The 20,789-nt window shown below is 38.2% G+C and overlaps 1 protein-coding gene across 4 annotated transcripts; it reads right to left on the bottom strand.

Annotated features, from left to right (window-relative positions):
• Positions 1–3,542: 3,542 nt before the first annotated feature.
• Positions 3,543–20,556, bottom strand: nek10 (NIMA-related kinase 10). Of its 4 annotated transcripts, none has more exons than XM_031279398.2 (36): positions 20,259–20,555; positions 19,529–19,633; positions 19,358–19,418; positions 19,130–19,266; positions 17,977–18,072; positions 17,813–17,897; positions 17,687–17,728; positions 17,502–17,580; positions 17,339–17,406; positions 15,962–16,041; positions 15,801–15,887; positions 15,251–15,475; positions 14,393–14,532; positions 13,837–13,898; positions 13,640–13,711; positions 13,472–13,536; positions 13,203–13,305; positions 12,910–13,038; positions 12,296–12,433; positions 12,154–12,199; positions 11,941–12,062; positions 11,152–11,254; positions 10,998–11,073; positions 10,305–10,434; positions 10,147–10,217; positions 9,563–9,770; positions 9,288–9,375; positions 9,096–9,170; positions 8,671–8,716; positions 8,434–8,471; positions 8,205–8,305; positions 7,363–7,473; positions 6,835–6,934; positions 6,668–6,711; positions 4,799–4,855; positions 3,543–4,410 (listed from the first exon to the last, which is right to left on the bottom strand). In XM_031279398.2, exons 2-36 carry the CDS (start codon positions 19,606–19,608, stop codon positions 4,390–4,392), a joined length of 3,186 nt encoding a protein of 1,061 aa, XP_031135258.1. In that variant the 5' UTR covers positions 19,609–19,633; positions 20,259–20,555; the 3' UTR covers positions 3,543–4,389. The 4 variants fall into 4 exon arrangements, with proteins under 4 accessions (XP_031135258.1, XP_035862017.1, XP_031135254.1 ...); XM_036006124.1 differs by lacking the exon at positions 3,543–4,410 and adding an exon at positions 19,932–19,997 and having other exon boundaries at positions 4,657–4,855; positions 20,259–20,556; XM_031279394.2 differs by lacking the exon at positions 3,543–4,410 and having other exon boundaries at positions 4,657–4,855; positions 20,259–20,556.
• Between the last annotated feature and the right edge of the window lie 233 nt (positions 20,557–20,789).

Genomic DNA, 20,789 nt, shown 5'->3' with positions numbered 1-20,789 from the left:
CATTTCTGAGGCGACAGGACAGCGGTATGTTTTACGTTGTGGAGCTGAGGTTGTTTGAGGTCAGCTCATCTTCTCTCAAAAGCCAGGTTCATACCGCCCCCTGTGGTTCATGTAAGGAAACTGCACTGCCGTACAGTAAATATTCAAAATTGCATCAAGTTTATCTGTTCAGTGGTAAATACATTTCAGATTATTCATGTAGAATAAAAAGCTCATTTTATGATGTGTTAGTGGATTACTTGAGGCTTTTCATATAACTCATAATACATTTTCTAAGATGTAAAAAGTCACCAGTATGGACAGGTAGTTTTTTTTTCAGTAAACATTAGACTAGGGTTTTATTGTCTGCTCCCAAGTGGTGATGGAAGAGGTACTCAGTACTACCTCAACCTACCTAGTACCGGTAATACCTCAATGTAGGGATACTCTGTTACAAGTAAAAGTCCTGCATACAAAAACAAGTTTAAGCATTAAACTGTACCCAATATGCAGAATGGCCCATTTCAGAATAATATGTTATATTATTGTATTATGATTATCGATGCATCAATGTACACTTTAATGTATCATTAGTCTAAATCTTCAAAGGAACTAACGTTTCCACGTTTTCAAATGTTTCCCCTTTGAAGTGAAGTAGAAGTATAAAGTTGCAGAAAACGGAAAAAGTACAAGTAGCCTACCTTAAAATTGTAACTTTCCATCACTGCTCCCAAATGAGCAAAAATAACAGCACACAAGTTAACGCGCTCGTTGTTTTATGTGCACAAAAAATGAAATATGAACAACGGGTTCCTCAGTTGTTTATTTTTGCACAGTCTGCTTCTCTGTCCATACTTCCAGCCACTTCCCCCCGTTCCCCAAGCCTTCCCCTCTATTAAGCTTTATTGCCAATTTCCACCTGTCCACTAGATGCCCTCGGACTTTCCTCAACCTGGTCACCTGACGCACACATCCTCCTGCACACCTGTGTCCCATTTCCCAAACACCATGTCAGTACATGTCCCAGAGCCTCTTTTTTTCCCAGTCAGTTGTCAGATTGTCATGTTGCTTCATGCCCGAGCATTGCAGCCACCTGAACCAGTAAATCTGAACCTTGAACCCCAATCCCTAATCTGTTTCTGCCTGTCTGCCTGCTGTGGATTCTCAGTTACTTTTGTTTGGACTTGCTACCCATGCCACTAAGCATTTGTATTTTTACTTTTTCAATAAATCACTGAGCTGGAACTGGATTTTCTGCATTTGGGTCTTTTCCCTTGTTGTTGAACTCCCCTCACTACCAGTGGTGGAAAGTAAGAACATTTTGAGGCTGAGTATTTCCACGTTATGCTACTTTCTACTTCTACTCCATCACACTTCAGATGGGAATATTGTACTTTTTACTCTCCTACATTTATCTGACAGATGTAGTTACTTTTTAGATTAAGCTAATACATAATGAACCTACGATATGCTTATGAAATGAGAGAGTTGTGTGGAGCTGATAGTCTTAATTAGCTTTGTAGCAACTCATTTGGCAATGGCTTGAATGTAACGGATGTTCATTAATATCAAAAAGTTACGCACTTTAACAGCTTTAAGGATTTAACCTGTGGTTTGCAACCTTTTTGGCTTGTGGTCCCTTACAACAAAAAAACCAAGAGTCTAGTTCGGGAGTTGTTGACAGTTCAACCAAAGAAATGTTCCGAGCAGTGATGGAAAGTTACAATTTTAAAGGAGAATTCCGGTCAATTTCAACACGTAGCTCTGTTGTTTGGAAATTTGGAGTGCTGTCAGTAGCAAAAAAAAAGAAAACAATCATTGCTACCTACACTGTGTAATCCTCCTGCTAGCGTTAGCACCCAACAGGCTTAAACAGGGCAAGTTTTAAATGTGTTCTAAGCCTCTAAACATGCTCAAAATGTCATAACAAGTGCTTACCTATGTGCAGTGATTCCTTCCGAGGGAACACAGCGAAACTGACTGCAGTACATGTGACAGAAAGGCATAAAAGTTGTGTTAATCCAGCCTGTGCACATACCTCTGTTTATTTCCTGTTTTCCGGTCAAGTCCACACTAGTCGATTGTCGAACTCATACAGTCCAATGTTCCAGTCAAATTTGCTGTGTTCCCTCGGAAGGAATCACTGCACATAGGGAGGCACTTGTAATGACATTTCGAGCATGTTTAGAGGCTAAACACACGTTTAAAACTTGCCCTGTTTAAGCCTGTTGGGTGCTAACACTAGCAGGGGGATAACACGGTGTAGGCAGCACGGATTGTTTTAGTTTTTCTCGCTAGTGACAGCACTCCAAATTTCCAAACAGAGCTACAGGTTGAAATTGACCGGAATTCTCCTTTTAAGGTAGGCTACTTGTACTTTACTATTTCTGTTTTCTGCAACGTTATACTTTTAGTTCATTTCAATTCAAAGAGGAAACACTGCTTTTTACTCCTACATTTGTGTAATAACTTTAGTTACTTTGCAGATTTGGACTAATGTAATCTAATGATACACATTTTAATAAAGAAATATCCCTCAGATGGTTGCATCATCCAATATTTCACACACAAAAGCAAAGATTAGAGAAAAGTAAAAAAAAAAAAGGAAACAGATTTGTGTATCAAAACTTTCCTCTCCCAATAGTCATCTTACGATTCCTCCGATTCATCTTGTGACCCTTTGTTGGGGCCTGACCCCCAGGTTGGAACAACTGGACTGAACTCTATTATACAGTTGAAACTAGCTCCATCTTGAGCAGCTACAACAGTAAAATGTTGCTTAGGCATTGGTGCATCTGAACAATCAAATATAAACTTAGGACAAAAAGTAAAGAAATTTGGGTTTGGTAAATTATTTCTCTGTGGTAACAATGCTTTTTGGCAATAAATCTTATACTGTTGGAAAGCCTGTTTAGGCTGCTCATCCCACAAATGCATGTTCCTTACAAATGGGGCATCATTTGAAAGGGAACTTAACAGGCTTTCCAACGGTATAAGATTTATTGCCAAAAAGCATTGTTACCATAGAGAAATAATCTACCAAACACAAATTTCCTTACTTTTGTGTTAAGTTTATAATAATAAATCGGTCACAGGGGACATTTTTTTGCAGGAAGAGTACTTTTAAATACAAGTATATTTTGCTATTACTGCAGTACTTCTGTACTTTTACTTGTTTTACTTATAATGGAGTAATTTACACATTGTCATTACTTTTAAGGAACATTTCTTTACAGCAAATGACAAAATGCTTGAACTTTATATTAACGTGATAAATGATCACAGATGGACATTGTCTGCATTAAATAGTTTATTTCATATATCATTTTACAGTATATATATATATATATATATATATATATTCCTTATACAGATTATACTGACAAATCCCTTTTGTTTAAAGTGCATAAAGTGTTCCTTCAGCTGCCCTCCACTCTTCAAAATGACAAACGTTGAGAGAATTACATACAAGGAGTATATTTTAGATGTTACTCACATTGGAAATGATAACAGTATTTCAGAGAGCGTGTTAATATCAAAATCAAAACATTGACCTGTTTTTCACTGTCTGCCGAAGCTGCAGACATTGTGATATGGTTAAAAATGAATGTTGAATTTAAGGGTGAAGGTTTGGTTTCTTATCTGCTCCTTGACGAACTGTAGCTTTTGCAGCTTTGGCTCACGGCCATTTGAAACACATTCTGTGATGTGCAGTCCTGTTAAAACAGGCCAAACCTTAAACCGCTGAGTCTGGTCCTGAGAATTGAACATGTTAGAGACAGATAAACCTGAAAAAACAAAACGGAGCGCCTGATCCCCACAGATAAAAAAAAATCTCTGGATAGTGTTGGAGTTAAAGTGGTTCTGTGTTTGTTTTTGCAAGTTACAGGCCAGTTCACTTTGATTAGAGAAGGATCTCTTGGGCTGAACTGACAGAAATAATAATTGGGTTTACCCTCCGTTACAAGTACATATATTAAATTATCTTTGGAGATTTACACAGTCACGTCAAATGGACGGACAAATGATCTGCAACATTCAATATTGTTGGGCTTTAGGAGAGTGTGACAGACATTTTTCACTGTTTATAGACCAAATAAATAAATGGGTCCCTGAGGAAATGATCACCACAATCAATAACAAGTGTTCGTTGCAGCCCTGCAGTGCTGTCAGCAGCCTTATCACAACAATAGCTAAGCTAAGTTTTCAATAGTTTAAGTGCCCATACATTTTGAAAAATAATTATACATTGGGTATTAAGAAGATTCAATTAAAGTTATTACATTTCGAAGAGTACATATAGTATTTTTGTGAACTCAGGCTGATGCAAATGGTGCAAAATAAATGTGTTTTTACAGCTGTTTCTGACATCTGATGATGAATGTGGACCATAGTCACTTGTTTTCTTGCTCATTTCTTTTCTCTGCTGTCCTGTAATTAACAAAACACATCAAAGATTACAATGATCTAAACCACAGCAGGTCATTTTTAATTTAGTGTAATCAGGAAATGATTTGCTATTACTGTGGAAAATAAATGTATAGATTTTAAGACAATCAATTGGCATCTTAAGTCTTACCATACAGTAATCCAACTTTCATTCACAGCAGTCAGTCCAATAATTCTCTAACCCTTTAACAGCTCATACCACATTTCAAAAATCAATATCACACGAGAAAAATTTAAATCTTTAAATTATTTCAGTTGCATGGTGAGTGAACTCTTAGGAAAGGTGATCACAACTGTTTTTACAGCTTTTACTGAAGAGTAAAGACTGAAGTTTAGGCGTCTGTCTTTTGTCAGAATGGTAAAATGTCACCTGCTGTATGTTGCTTTTATAGTAGCTGTTCTCCTCCAGCAGCTCCTCTATGATCCCCTATAAAAAAAGGAACATTTGTACAGGAAATCACTTCACCGGCAGACTGACGTGAAGTGGATTTGGATTGAATTGGATTGGATTTTGTTCCAAAATGAGATACTAGCTTCAGCAGGAGAAACCAAAGTTGACACCTGCTCTTACATATTAATAAAAATATCCATAGTATTGAAACAATATTTTATATTAAAGAAATTCCTTCCATTTAATCAGGAATGAACAAATATTGTTCATTCCTGATTAAATGGAAGGAATAGTTTGACATTTTAGTTAATATGCATATTTACTTTTTGCTAAGAGAGATGAGAAGACTGATACCACTTTCATTGTAAGTTAAAGCGTAACTCTCGCCAAAACAACCTAGGGTCTTTTTGTGAATGTACCCGAGTCAAACTTTCGTTTAAAAGCATATTTAGGACGGAATCGCCACTTTTAAGATTTACCGTATCTTTGTTTTTCAGTCAAATGGCCTTTTGATTGGGAGTCCTAGGGGCACTTTTATGCTAGCCTCAAAATAGCTATTTTTAAAACACTAAGAAGGCTCAACACAACATGAAACTTTGCTCGAAGTATCACCAGGGTCTCTACACATGAACTCGAGCATTGAGAACATTGTTTGGCTACACAGAGTTTACTAAAAAAGGTTTTGAGCAACTCACGTTAGCAGTTGTTGTTTGCGCTATCCGCCATTTTCCCAGTCAAAAATAGGCAATGTCAGAATGCGAATGAACGGACTCCATAGGAGGAAATGTCATTCTTATATGAGGCTCCTTTTTCAACTACAAGGTCAATATTGTTTTTCACTAACGACAAAACAACAAATTATCCGTGCATTTATATGGAACTAAGCTTTAGGAGCTTTCCATCTTTACTCTCCTCCCTCGACTATTTTTGACTGGCTCGATAGACGGCGACCAGAAGAACAAGAGCTACAGTGAGTTGCTTAAAACCTTTCTTTTTAGTAAACTGTGTACATAAACAATGTTCTCAATGCTCAAGTTCATGTGTAGAGACCCTAAAAATAGCTATTTTGAGGCTAGCATAAAAGTGCCCCTAGCACTCCCATTCAAAAGGCCATTTGACCGAAAAATGAGAATACGGTAAATCTTAAAAGTGATGCTTCCGTCCTAAATATGCTTTTAAACGAAAGTTTGACTCAGGTACATTCGCAAAAAGACCCTAGGTTGCATTTTGGCGAGAGTTACGCTTTAAATATGAAGTTGCAGACAGATAGCTTAGCTTAGCTTAGCTTAGCATAGCATAAAGCCTGGAAGCAGAGGAAAACAGTTAGCCTGGCGCTGTCCAAAGGTAACAATCAGCATCTAAAGTGAAAACCAAAGTGTAAGCTGTGGTTTTACGGGGGTTATGTGCTGGAACTATTTATTAGCATTACTATTTATTTAAATTTATTTTATCGTTATTAATACGTACTGTGTGTATATGTTTATACTTATATTGTTTATATCTTTTTATCCTTCTTATATTTGTATGTGTGACATGCTCCAACAACACCATGACAAATTCCTCGTATGTGCAACGTACTTGGCAATAAAGCCCTTTCTGATTCTGATTCTGATTCTGGAAGCAGTGGCTTGCCGTTTCCCCCGCTTCCAGTCTTTGTGCTAAGCTAAAGTCTCCTGGATGTAGCTTAATATTTATGGATGATAGTGGTGTCGAACTTCTTCTCTTAACTCTCAGCTAGAAAGTGAATAGGCGTATTTCCCAAAATGGCTTCACTGACAACCTATGTTTTAAATCATCAATCATGTTAAATTATGAACATCTGCTAATGGCCTTCTCAGAGAAACTGACCTGCATCTGCTGATATGTGACTCCATCTTTGAGATTCCCATCACCTGTCAGAAGCAGAAAAAATGAAAAGGTCAGAAGGCACCACAATGCACTTTGAGTTTGTGCAGGAGGAGATCTGCCAAAGCGCCTGCAATGTTTAGTGTTTGAAGCTGTGACATAAGTCTTACCCGTGCTGTCAGCAGTGTCTCCTGTGAAGTGGTGGACCAAAGGCCACCAGTCTGAACTGGTTGAGCCTAACTCCATCAGCTCTGGAGAGGAGTGGATGAGCTACAGGAAACAGAAAGGTGATCCTCAACAATCTTCCCCAATATCTCAAACTAGCCTAATGTAACAGCATTGGGATGGTACAGTTTGTTTCATCATTAATAATTAAAAGAGGAACCCCAGTTTAAATATGAATACCCTTTTTTCTAATAATCAACATGGCACTTACATGCTAAGTCGCAATAAATCTGACAAGGGAAGGATAACGTAAAAATTAAAAAAAAATAACATCGACGGCTGTTCTCCGCCAGAACTCCAACTAAGTTTGAGAACACATTACTTTAATCAGTCGATTAATCGATTACTCAATCGAAAGAAAAACATTGTTTATACCATTTTCTTTTCTTTTTTTTTTTTTAAGCTTTTCTATGATGATACATCTTTGGGTTTTGGACTGTTGGCCGTGAGGAATGTAAATCGACTGTACAAACCTTGCTGAGCTCCACTTTGAGGTTGTATGGATCGCTCCCGTAGTGGAACAGAGACTTTTTAAATCTTTCAATGATCCGTCGTTTGATGTTGTGGTGTGGAGCTGGTGGAAGCTGGACAAGGGAAAAAAAGACAAAGTTGATAACATTTCTTATCTTATCCTGAAGTAAGGATGAAAAACAGCCTGTTTTGCATGTTGATGGCCAAGTTTTTGATGAATTTGTAACAGAATTTATGAGTCAAACAGTCACGAAACCCTTTACATAAGATTGACCCTCTTAGAATTCAATTCTTTACTATATTTGGACTAGTCTCGCATTGCCAGACCTTCCTCCACAGCGCTGCAGAGGAAGGTCTGGCTAGTCCAAACAGCATTCCGGGATGGGAGAAAAACGTGCTCTAGTTTATTGGCATTTCTTTAAACCAATCACAATCGTCTTGGGTGGCACTAAGTGCCGGACGGTGCCGCTGCAAAATAGCCTCGGGAAGGAACTTGTTTTGGTGGAACGTGTACGTTCAAAAGTTGTTTTAGTCGTGCAACAAAAAAACTCAGATTGGACAGATAGTCTAGCTAGCTGTCTGGATTTACCCTGCAGAGATCTGAGGAGCAGTTAACCATAGTCCTCATAAATCCACCAGAGTTTAGAATGCCAACACAAAAAAGTGAAAGGTGACAGACATCCGGCCGAAAATTAGGGACATCCGGCGGAATTTCCGGCGGCACCTGAACAATCCCGGAAATGAAACGTCATCGATATAGACTGTATTTGGACTGGTGAGATGTGTCTGCAGCGTTAAACTAAACTTTGATAAGATCTAGCAATAAATAGTTGTATTACTGTACCTGAGTGATGTAAATAATTTTGTGCAACTGCACGAGGAGCCTCTGAATGGGATCATCAATCTGCCGAACCTTCTTCTGGGAGACACAGATCCCTGCTGACACTGAGGTGAGAGCGAAAACAAACACACAGGCTAATAAACAGGACAGACACATTTTATAAGAGACGTTTAGAACGTCTGCTCTTTGGGTTGTTTATGTGTTAAGCATTCCCATCAGGTTGAAAATGTACCTGGTCTTGGTTTAATCTTTGCAGCAGTATAATCCCCACTGAGGTGAGAGGAAAATCGAAAAAAGCAAGTCAAGAAATTGTGCAGCTATGAGTAAACTATTTTTATCTGAGTGTTAGTGCATCAACAAACAGCGGCCTCCATTTACAGATAACTGTTTTTTACATGACTAAATGAGGATACAATATGCATTTCCCACTAACCATACAGAAATGGGTAATGTGAGATTTTTCACTTACCCAGATTGAATGTGGTCAGGTGTAAAACAAGCACTGGATTTTAATCCTTTGAGCAACACAAAACAAGCCAAAAGATGAAATCAAACAGTGAATCAACCAATCTGAAAAAAAAAAATGTAACCCTTGTGTTGTCTTCCCTTCAACCTTTTTTTTGACGTTTTTCACGCCTTTTTTTCACAGTTTGTTTTTGCTTTTTCCAACGTTTTAAATTTTTTAATTTTTCTTCTACACATTTTCAGCGCTTATTTTTACATCCCATATTTTCTGATATAATTTTTTTTTAAAACGGGTCAATGTGACCCGAAGTCAATAAAGGAAACTTAAGAGCTGTAAAAGACCGGCTGTGTTACTACAAAACTGTCGGTTCAAATCCCTAAGTTAAAAACTGCTACCCAACCTCATGATGAATACGACCGGGAACTAACCGTAGTGTTTTCCTGTAAAGGCAGTGGTGTCGATGTTGGTGTTGCATGGTTCAGCATCACCATCTGAGGCATCATCTAAAAAAGGCACACAATTATTTACAACACGTAATCATTTTTACAACATGTAATCATGTTTGATTCCATATCTGTCCCAGTCTGTGTTAAATTCTGTGTAGTATGAAACACAGTCACCTTGACTGATATTCTGCTCGCTGTGGTTTGAAGTGCAGGCTGCAGAAGAGCGTGGTGTCGGAGATTCAGTATTCATTAAGAATTTTTCCTGCAAAAAGTGCAGCATGTACTTTTTTATAATCCTGCAGAACATACTAAAAATTATTTACAACCGTCATATTTAATCACTAATTTGCAACTACTACAGAGGTTCTTAGTTATCTCTTTATACAACACTAAATCTTATCGAAATAGTCCTCAAAGATGTCCTTTTTCATTTTCAAAATCCAATTCACCTGAGACAGGTTTGTGTGACAGCAGTCCGTCCTGCTTTTATGCTTCTCCAGGAAGTACTTCTGCGCTCGTTTCCTGTCTCTCTCTGCTCTTCTTTCCAGTGCATTCTGGGAAGTGTAGAGGCCATCCATCAGCCTCATCATGAGGTCGGATATCCTGGAGCTGACGGCCACAATGTCCGGCCGCTGGTCTGCATCTGGACTCAAACACCTGGACAGGACATCCCATAAAAGAGTATGGTAATGTATGAATACATTAAAGGAACTTTATTACTGAATTACTTTTAATCTGTAACAATGAAACCACAAAAATAATACTAAAAATAGGATAAAATGTATGTCATAGACAAGTATGCAAGTTCATTATTTGAGCTGGATTTTATTTAATAGTTATTCTAAACTAAACTAATAAATTAACTTGTGAGTTTAAATTAATAACTGAGCCAATAAAAGCCTGTTTATATGTGTAATGGTGCTGAGGCTACTGTCCAAATTACACTAAAGTTTCAACTTTAAGGATTCAGTTTAACTACTGGTTATTTTTATTTTATTTTGAAAGACCCTATATATAAATATAAAAGTCTCACCATCTGATCATGTCTGTGACTCTCTCTGAGAAAGCTCCTTCTTCAATCGGCTCGTAGACGGCCTCGACAATCTACCAGCACAGAATAAGACGCAACAATAAGTGTGTGTGTGTGTGTGTGTGTGTGTGTGTGTGTGTGTGTGTGTGTGTGTGTGTGACCTTGCTGGCCAGTGACAGCATGTTACTGCTGTAGAATGGAGGCTGTAAAGTAGCCATCTGGTAGAGGATGCAGCCCAAAGCCCAGACGTCAGCTCTCTCTCCGTACGGCTCGTTCTTCACCACCTCTGGACTAACAGGCACACAAATGTTTGTATGTGTTACCTTATGAGGAACACCCCAATGCATTTGCTTAACCAACCCTAAAACAACAGCTCATTGACAAAGTGAGGACCGCAAAACATGTCTCGACTTTCAAAATATGTCCTCACTCTCAAGAGCACACACACACACACACAGCTGTTGTCAGGACCATAAACACTCTTGAGCTGCTGTATCGGCTGTTTCTCGAAGTTGCTAACAGGCTGTAAAATCATAAAAACAGCTCTGCCATACTTCCTTAAAGGGTTGGTTCACCCAAAACACATGTTATCACCTTCTTCTAGTGTTATCTAGCCACGCAGATAGTTTTATTTGGACAGCTTTTGAGATATCTGCTCCCCCTCAATACAATCGACCACAATTAAATTTCATTTATGATGCTCAGTCTTGAAAAATGATAAACGTTTTCAACAGATCTAGAATTCAATGAGAATAAGAGAAAGAAATATTCCTGATGAAAACTCCTCAGTGTTCCCTTAAAAATGACCAAGTAACCTAATCTAACTGCTGGATTTTTAGAATGGATTTCCTCACCAGGAGTAAAGGATGGTGCCGACCACTGACGTTAGCTTGCTGTTCTCCTGTTTCTGCTTCGCGAGGCCGAAGTCAGCTTCAAACAGAAGAAAGACACAGGTTAAACTTTTCTAATAGGACAAGACAGGGAGAGAGATCAACTGTTGACACTCACTGATGGTGACTTTGTCCTTTTCCCCCAGCATGATGTTGTTTGGTGTGAGATCGCGGTGGACTATTCTCTTTTCCTTGTGCAGGTACCTCAATGCCAGACACATCTGGGGGAACATGGAGAAGATACAGATCAGTTAGTGATTTAGTTATTAAAAAGACTTTGGAGAGACGGAGATGTTTCTATTCAGACAAAAATGTCTGGCCATTGCCAATGGAAATAATTTACACTATATTTAAAGCTATAGTTCTGTCGCCCCCCCATGAGGAATTCTAAGTAATGACAACAACACTGTCGGCGTGTCCACATGATACAAGCCTTCCGTGACCACGCACAATTTAACGGACGTTCATTCATATCAAAAAGTTACGCACTAAAGCTTTAAGGCTTTTATCCAAAACCTGCTGCTATAGGCCAGGCTGAAATTAACAACCGCAGGAGAATGAAAAAAAAAGATCTTTTGTAGTGCCAGGAATATGCAGCAAACAGTCTTGTACCTCAGTGTTTCCACATTTTTTGTTTGTTTGATGTGGTCCCACATTCCACTCTAATGAGCTGAAGTAGACCTTCATCAACACAAATGTTCCAAATGTGTTCATTTTAAACTAGATGTTATTTAACACTTTCCGTTATATAAAAGTCTTCCACCACCATTTTACGGCAAATGTGGAATGAAATGCAACCGATCTTTCCCAAGACATGTCTTGGGAAAATCAAAATCCCTATACTACCAATATGTAATAAAGTGTTGTTTGTTTCACAAAAAAGGTGAAGTTCAAGAGTTGTTGTTGCCTGTATGAATATATTCCAAATTCTGTCTTCTGTGAACGTCTGCTGCTTCTCCTTCAGAGAGTTCAAATGTTCTGCCAGCGGCACTCCCTCGATCAGCTCCATCACGATGTACAGCTTGTCACCTAAAACAAACAGTAAGATTGGAGTATTTGTTGTATTCCTTCCTTATTATAGTTAGGGTTAAGGCCAGTAAAAAAAATAATGAATCCTCACCTTCCAAAAATGTCTTGTAGTATTTAACAATGTTTGGGTGTGTCATCTAGAGAGGAAGAAACATAAACAACAACAAATATAACGTGTTCAGAGAGCGTGTAATAAAATTGACTCTTAATGGTTAAAAATGTAAACTTTGTGCCTGTTCTTTGACGATCGTGAGCTCAGAGATGATTTTCTCCACGTTACTGTCTCTGGACTTCTTGTCGTTGCCAAATGCCGGCTTATGGAGGTTCACCTCCTTCAGGGCCAGGAGGTTCTGGCCACTCTGCTTTCGGACCTGTCATTGAGTATAATTATTGGAACCAAAGACACTTGATGTGAACCACCTGAAGCACCCTAAAATGAGGTCACAAAGAAGCTAAATTGACCCAAACCAACTCTTCTGTTTTAAGGATGTTTGTCGTATAGAACTAGGCGATATGGAGAAAATCAAATATCACAATATTTTTGACCAAATACATCGATGTCGATATTGTGGCGATATTGTAGGATTGACTAATGGTGCTTTTACAAAATATTTACACAATGAGATTTTTGATAAATCATCATCAGCAATGTGGATATAATGACTAAGTGGGTAAAGGCAAATAATAGAACAGCTAGAACAGTCTGGTTAACTCAGAAAATGATGTCACTCTACTGTAATGCAGCCTGTACAATCATGAACACAACACTTGTCATATTACGATATCCAAAATGTAAGACGATATCTAGTCTAATATCGATATATTGCCCAGCCCTGGTATGTCGTACTTTGAAGACGCTTCCAAAGGCGCCGGTGCCCAGATGTTCCAGTATGGAGTAACCATTGATGACTTTAAGGGGAGGTCGGTTCTGGTCCACAGTCTCAATGTTCTCTCTCAGACTGTCCAGTTCCTCTTTCTGCATTACAAAACAGACAGAATTCCATCCATTTGCAAGGTAAAGAATCCTTCTCATCAATCTGCATAGTTTATTTATCCCAAATCCCAGTAATATTTATTTTATTTTGCAGTCCAAAACCAGCTTAATAAACAGCTGAATCCATTCAGAAGCTGTTCTCTTACAGTGTAAAGTGAAACTTTGGTTTGCAGTCCCTCATAGGCCGCGAGGTCCCGCACATAATGTCCAACATCAATAAACAACTCAAAGAGGTCTGTGGGAAAGAGTCTGAAATGGATAAGACATTACATAACAGCATTAGAGAACTTTTGAAGAGATTTTTCTCCAAAACAGATTTCCAACAGTAGCCACGTTTAAACGATTGATGCATGATATGAGCTTAAAGTATGTTTTTTTTTTTTTTTTTTCTAAAATAGATATGTTGTAACATCACCTTTTAAACAGATGTCTGTTTCTTTCCACGCTAAAGAGAAACCGAAGGGTTCGAAACGCATAGCACTGCCGATATGCAAAGAAATGTACAAATATGTTACTCTCAGGTAGCAACAACATCTACATCTACATAATGATGTAATTAAATGCATATATGAATGCCATATACCTGCAAAGGTGTGACCTTTGCTCCAGAGTTTTGAGGTAAAATCAACTTTGCGATTATATAGACCCCATTTTCCTATGAAAAGAATGTCAAAATTAATTGACGCAATGTTTTACATATTGTAATTTCATATAAAGGTGGACTTATTCAGCCCAATCCTCTCAACTGTTCAGCTCTTCGTCTAAGGACCTTTTCCTTACCTGCACAATGTGGTGAGCAGATGTGTCATCCAGACTAAGCTCAGTCAGAACTGTGCAGCAGGCTGGAAAAGGGATTAAAAAGGATATGGCTTAATTTAAGAACATATGCATGCAATCTTGTAATCTCAGACAGTCCAATAAACAGCGGTAAACATTAATAACTCACTCTCCAAACCACAGGAAGACCAAAGAATGGAAACACTGACACCTCCAGACTGTAAAATTTTTTTAGTTTTTCTGCAAATTCTTATTGGGACAGCCATAACAAAATGTTGGTCTTTTACCCAAATTAGTTTAATTTCATAGTGTTGTTTTACAACCATTTCCTCCAAAATCATAGATACAGTAACTCATGTCTCACTTCAGGAAAAAGCTGTTTACATTCTAAGTAATTGATAAGACTCCTCTGGGGGCAGAAGTTACTGTGCAGTGGCAAGCACACTAGCCTTTTTTTTACCATCTTACATTACAGTATTAACAGCACAAACTCTTACTGGGTGATTTCTACATCTCAAGAAACCCTAAAGAAAATGCGGTAAGTTGTACAGTCCCTGACCTGAATGCAGGGCCATAGTGTTGTCCACCTCCTCCTGCGGGCTGAGCTCCTCTCTCATGTGCTCTCTCTGGATGCGACCGACTGCATTGGCGCTGGAGAGCGTCTCGATGGACGAGCGGTCAGAGACGTACTGCCTGTCACTGTGAGAGTTATTTTGTATGTCAACAACAAATGTAAATAACGCCTTTTTTTTTTTTTTTTTTTGTTGCCCAAAAACTAAGCTTTAAAACTGAAACTAACCAGCAAGACAGATGCTGGTTAGTCAATTCCGTCATTGGTTGTTAAAATACTGAGGGTACATTTTTAGAAGGCCAGAAATCACAGCACCTAGTAGTTAACATCCCACAGAAATATCACGGTAAATGTTATAATAGTGTGGGACAGTATAAATCGGAACCATTTTCCCTTAAATACTCTGAGCGACTGCAGACATTTAGTGTTGTAATTCCATAAAGTTGGGCGACCCATGAGACAGATTTACAAAAGAATGGTCAAAATGTATGCTGCAGAGGCTCCAAAATCACTGAATCCTACAATTTCCATAATGGAACCAACAGCCTATTTTTGTATGACCTTCCCTGCCTGTTAAACGTGGATGTCTTTCCATACCCCAGTTTGTAATGCAGGCTTTCTGCTAAACATTTGAAGTCTCCAAAGCTGAGTTAACTAATGAATCTAATGAAAAATGCTATCAGGTTGCATTACGAGAAATGTAGGATCCATTGTTTCTTAAACCTGAACTATACTAGAGATTTAAAGTCAGCATACTGTATCTTGGCCTCTGTGGTTTGATTTTGATCATTCTTTTTGAATCTGTCTCTTGTGAGTCCCCCAACTTTATCGCGTAGTCTCACAAACCTGTCGAGCAGCCGGAGAAGCTGCTGCACCCCGCCCCAGCTCCGGATCTCCGTCCTGGTGTCGGGATCCTGGCAGAGCTGGACCAGGACCCAGGCGACGCTCCACAGCAGCTTCAGGTGCTGGCCGTACAGCAGGCTCAGCAGCACAGGCAGACCCTCCAGCTCCCTCAGCTGGTCCCTCACCTGCCACACCGGGGACAGGAGCCTCAGCAGCTCCGCACTCATCCTGGAGGACACAGCAGGTTCAGTCTAGCCTTGCTTGTTTTTATGTTGTTTTAAATTATTTAAATTGCTTTCTAGCTGCATTTAAATTGGGGATTATTAGTTTCTTATTCGGTATACAAAGTGTCTTATGTTCAATCCCTGCAAAAGCAATGTGTCTGTATTTTCAGATAAAACGACATAAGCTGAGATGTGCTTAGACGAAATGCAGAAACTTGATTTGTTTGTCTAGTTTTTTATTAGCACAAATGAAGGAAGGGTGGTTGCCACAATTTAGACACATTTCATCTGACTGTGACAAATACATCAACAATTTAGTGAGTTCATACCTCTTTGACAGCAGGTCATATTCCTGCAGTATTACAAGTAGGTTCTCCACTATGGGAAGTTTGCCAATCTCCTCCTTGCATTCTGGGCTGCAGAAGAAAAATGGCTTACAACAGATGAAATCATAAATGTATTTAATGCATTATATAAAGTATGCGGTTACCTCTCAGCTAAAGTGGTGAGTGCAAGCAGGGCTCCCAGCAGCACACTGCTTTCTGTGGTGGAGAGGAGCTTCACCAGTGTCTAGAAGTAGAAATAGTTTAAAGACTTAACTTTTTAAGGTAATCTTTAAAGATAAGATAAGCCCCTCCCAGTTGTGCTTAAATGAAACTATATTGCACACATCCCTACATAACATAAAAACAACAACATTCATTCAACAGCCAACATTCATCATATAATAAATATATTGCACCATTCTTAATAATATACTGTAACATTGCACAGATTAGTAAAATGAATTGTAAAAAACACTAATAAAATGTGAAATATGTTGTGCAGAGTCATTATGTGTGTAGATTTAAGGACTGGATGGCCTTTGGAAAGAAGTACATTAAATGTAGATGAATTTGAGATGAGAGCAGAGATACTCACTGACCATCATGCTATAACAAAAGCATGACTTAATATGGTCATACATCTCACAAAGAGAGAGAAAATATTTGCTATGACTCTCCATCAGGGATTTCAATGCTTCATTTGACAACTTAGGGTAAATATTTGCACCCTGGAAGCTGCAATGTTCACTATCACCCACGGTATCAAGTATTGGATGGAGCGAGCCACAATCCAGGCACTTACTATTCTTACAGCTCCCACAGAGCTTAAAATGTCAAGTTTGTCATGTGGGTGACACTGCAAGAGAAATTGTTAAAAACTGAAGGGTTTGAAGATCAATATTTTTGACAAATTGAATTGTAATCCGTCAATTAGATTATGAGATATCTCTTGTATGTAAATGTCATATTTCAGCCTGTTGGTGGTCTTGTCTAAGAAAGGTCATAATGTGTCTAAAATGGAAACGGTTCATCCTCTGGGGAGCATGAACTTCCTTCCTTACAAATTGCATGTCAATCTGTGCATTCAATTGTAATATTTGTTGTATAATTTTATGCCTGATGTTGGTGCTAGAAAAAAAGGTCAAAGGGAGACAAAAAACATTAAGATTCATTAGCTAGGGAAAATTAATATCCACTGGTGGAGAGTTGGAAGGTGCTGGATGGACAGACTGGCCAACATTGTCCTCCTTAAGACCCAGTGCTAAATAAAACAATAACTGAAATGGAATATAATAACTAAACAGTGAAAATAAAAAAAAACATTCAAAATCCAAACAATGATACAAACAATACAAAATATATATATTAAGACCCTGCTGTAGCCTTCACAAATGCATTCAATATACAACATGTAGTGAGTGACCAGTTCCAGTGCACCAACAGGAATAACTTTCCGTTACGGCATATATTTTTTCTCAGACATGAATATGATTTGAAAACAAACAGCACATAATCACAGATAACCCTATCTTATCACTCACCCTGTGAGCGCCGCTCTCGATGACCCAGACCCTTTGATCTTCGACGGCAGACAGCTTCTGAAACATGTCTGCAGAGCAATCAGCAAAGGCAGTGTTGACGAGGATGTACACAAGACTCACATTATCATATAGTGTGTCTGGATATTGCCTTGAGAATACTCACAGGTCATTGTGACCAGCTTCTGCACAGCAAACGCCTGTTCGCCACAAGATATGTACATGGCAGTGACATGCTCCATATACTGAAAGAGAAATAGAGCAGCAGTGAGGATGACATGAGATATGTGAGGATAAATCCCAAAACACAGCTTGTTTAGGCAGGTGAAAATTATCCTCAAGAGCATTTACCCTGGCAAGTAAATTGATGCCTTGGAGCTGATGGAGGATTTTCTAAAAGAAAGCAGGTAAAAGAGGCATTTTTATGATATTCATACAATACATAATAAACAATAATTAAAAAAATCTCAATTGTACCTGATGGTAGGGATCTCTGATCAATAATCGTAGGCAGATCAGAACTCTTAGGACAGACTCAGGTAGTGCATGGTCAATCCATTCACTATAAAGGGAATAACATTGTCAGTAAACCTTGTGTGAGACAAGAGCAGAAAAGCTGCAGTATTTCAAAGATATTTTACCTGCAGAGTCTGTTCTTGACCAAAGATGCAAGGATGTCAGAGAAGAGTTTATGCAGTGGGTGGCTGCTGAAACATCTTTGGTCTCTGTATGTGATGCTGAATAATTAACATATATATATATATATATAATTAGCTTCACAATTGTACCGACTGTATTTGATTCTTGGAAGAAATCTTATAATGAATGCTCAGCCACGAAAAACACAATCCATTAACTTCTGTAGTTCTTGACAACTTTACATATAGAGCTGGATTATCAAGCCGAAATGCATCAGAATCTGTCTGAATCAAGAACAGAAAGTTGGCACCCAATGTCTGTCCAGATTCATACTCTTGTTTATTTATTCTCTGATCACATAGTTCCTGATTTCAATCAAGATGTTGCCAATTTCAGACTATTTCACTTGGGTAAAGTTCTTGTACATCTGCTTGTGTTTAGACACCATTTAATATTTGGCTTCTTTTGTTGAATGAAAAAAAAAAACAATTTAAGATATATATTTCTCAAAGAGAAAAAAATATTGTTTTGTACTGTAATTATATCTCCACTAATAGTGAAAAAATCACACAAAACTCAGCCCCACGTACATATACACACTTGTATGCACTCAACAAAATCAACTTGCTACGACAGTATAGGAAGCCCAGCAGATTATTATTGTGTGTGAATGTATCGGAGAAATTTGGACATGGACATGTTAACTTTAGTTATAGTTAAGGAAAAGGCTTAAATTGAACTATAGCTGCATTATTACTGTGTATTTTTGTGGTCTTAAAAAGTTTCAGTTGAATTTTAAGATAACATAAGAAAAACCTTTATTCATTTCCAGCAGGGAAATTCAGTTGTTGCAGCCACACAAGATATATTACAGATAAAGACACAATACAGATAAATAAAGAAAGTAAAAGAAAGAAATAATAAGATATATTTGAAGAAAAAAATCACAAGGTAAAGTGACAGGGGTGTGTTTAAAGAGGCAGTAGTGTGACACCAGATTGATGATATGATCAAGTAATGGTACTTAACATAATACGGTAACTTATGATAGAGCATAGGATATGTATGAGGTGAAGGCAGTGATATATAGTATAATATAGGTGAGGAATTATTTAAGATTATACATTTTATTTATAATTTCCAGGGAAGAAGAACCTGAATTTTTCCAGTTCAGAGGCTTCAGTGGTGACGTCGCTCTCACTCCTCTGTCTGTTGGTATCTTTTGGAGTATGCAGGCCTTGAGATTTGCTGGCTCCACTGCTGCGTGCTTTACTGTGACTCAACGCTGCCACCTGCAACACAGGGAGTCTCATACTACAATATACACGCATACCTAAAGAGAAATATGAGCTGCCTCAGTGGCGTCATTTTGTTGTTGTTCACCTCGTGTCTGGGAATGCTTTTGGCAAGCAGGGACTGAAGCCTCCTGAGATCATGAGATGCCCTAGAAAACAGGCGTTATCAGGCGGTTTGTTTTTGTCATATCAGGGGAATTCATTTTAAATTATGTAACAGACTATTAAATGACTGTGAGGAGGAGGTCACTTGGCTTACTTGCTCTTGATTCCTCTGGATTTCAGGGGCAATTTTTCTCCTTGTCTCACTTTTTTTACTGGATTGGACATTTTCAACATTCCCCATGAGTAACCTGTGATTCAACTTCAGACATTTTTGGCACATAGTGACATTTAGACAGTGGTGGTGTACATTTACTTAAGTACGCTACTTACGTACAATTTGAAGGTACTTGTTATTTCCATTTTATGCTACTTTCTACTTCTACTCCACTACATTCATTGTAAAGGCAAACATTTTACTTTTTATTCTACTAGCCTACATTTATTTGACAACTTTAGTTGCAGAATTGGATTATTAATAGTAAGATAGGAATCAACTAATACATTCTGATATATTATTATAGGTTAAGCTGCATGAGAGTAATTAAAATGAGCTCCACCTTTACCAGCTGCAACAAGTGATACACATGAATGCATCACTAATTATAATCCAGTGATATATCATTCTGAAATGGGCCATTCTGCATAAGTAAGTAACGTTAACCTACTTTTACGTTTGATACTATAAGTATATTTTGATGCTAATACATTATTACTTTTAGGCCCTACTTAAGTAAGATTTGGATCTGAGTAGCCTACTTCTTCCACCACTGCTAGCTTCTGTGATAAGAGGGCTAGCCAGACTATTTACGTTTGGCTAAAGGAAGCGGTTGAACTAAGCTGTCCTTGTTTGGCAGTTAAAGAAAGACAAGTCAAATGTCTCTTACCCTTCCTCCAGCATCGCAAACTAGCAGTAGAAAGTTGATTTTGATGGGCTGAAATACGATTTTTGCTTCATTAAATACCCTTAGTCGGGCATATAGGCGACATAGATGTTTTTTCTTGAAACATCAAACGCCCCTTACATTAGCAAATAAGTAAAAACAATGCTCAGTTTCAGTGAATTTTTATCCAATCCAGGTGTGCAGTATTAGAGAGTCCTGGTTGCCGTGGATACAACAGACGCTATTCGCATTCCGTCACCGGGGTATTTTGACACCGGAATGTCGTTGAACAACTTGACACACAAAGTCACACATACTGTAAAATAACTGCCACTTATGATCAGCAAATAAGTAATTGACTCTTGAATTGACTTATTAAACTGATGCTACGTGGACAAATCAGACCCCGTCATCATTTAATATTTTTTTTAATTAAACAGTATGATCGTGGTGACAGAATGTGAGTTTTAAATAGTTTAGCATGTAAAAAAAAAAATGATGTTCCACATAAAAAAAAAAGAAAACTTTTTTGCC

Source organism: Sander lucioperca, chromosome 10 (genome assembly GCF_008315115.2).
Source record: "Sander lucioperca isolate FBNREF2018 chromosome 10, SLUC_FBN_1.2, whole genome shotgun sequence".
Classification (NCBI taxonomy): domain Eukaryota; kingdom Metazoa; phylum Chordata; class Actinopteri; order Perciformes; family Percidae; genus Sander; species Sander lucioperca.
Note: the sequence above shows the minus strand (reverse complement) of the source record. Positions and strands in the feature narration are given on the sequence as shown.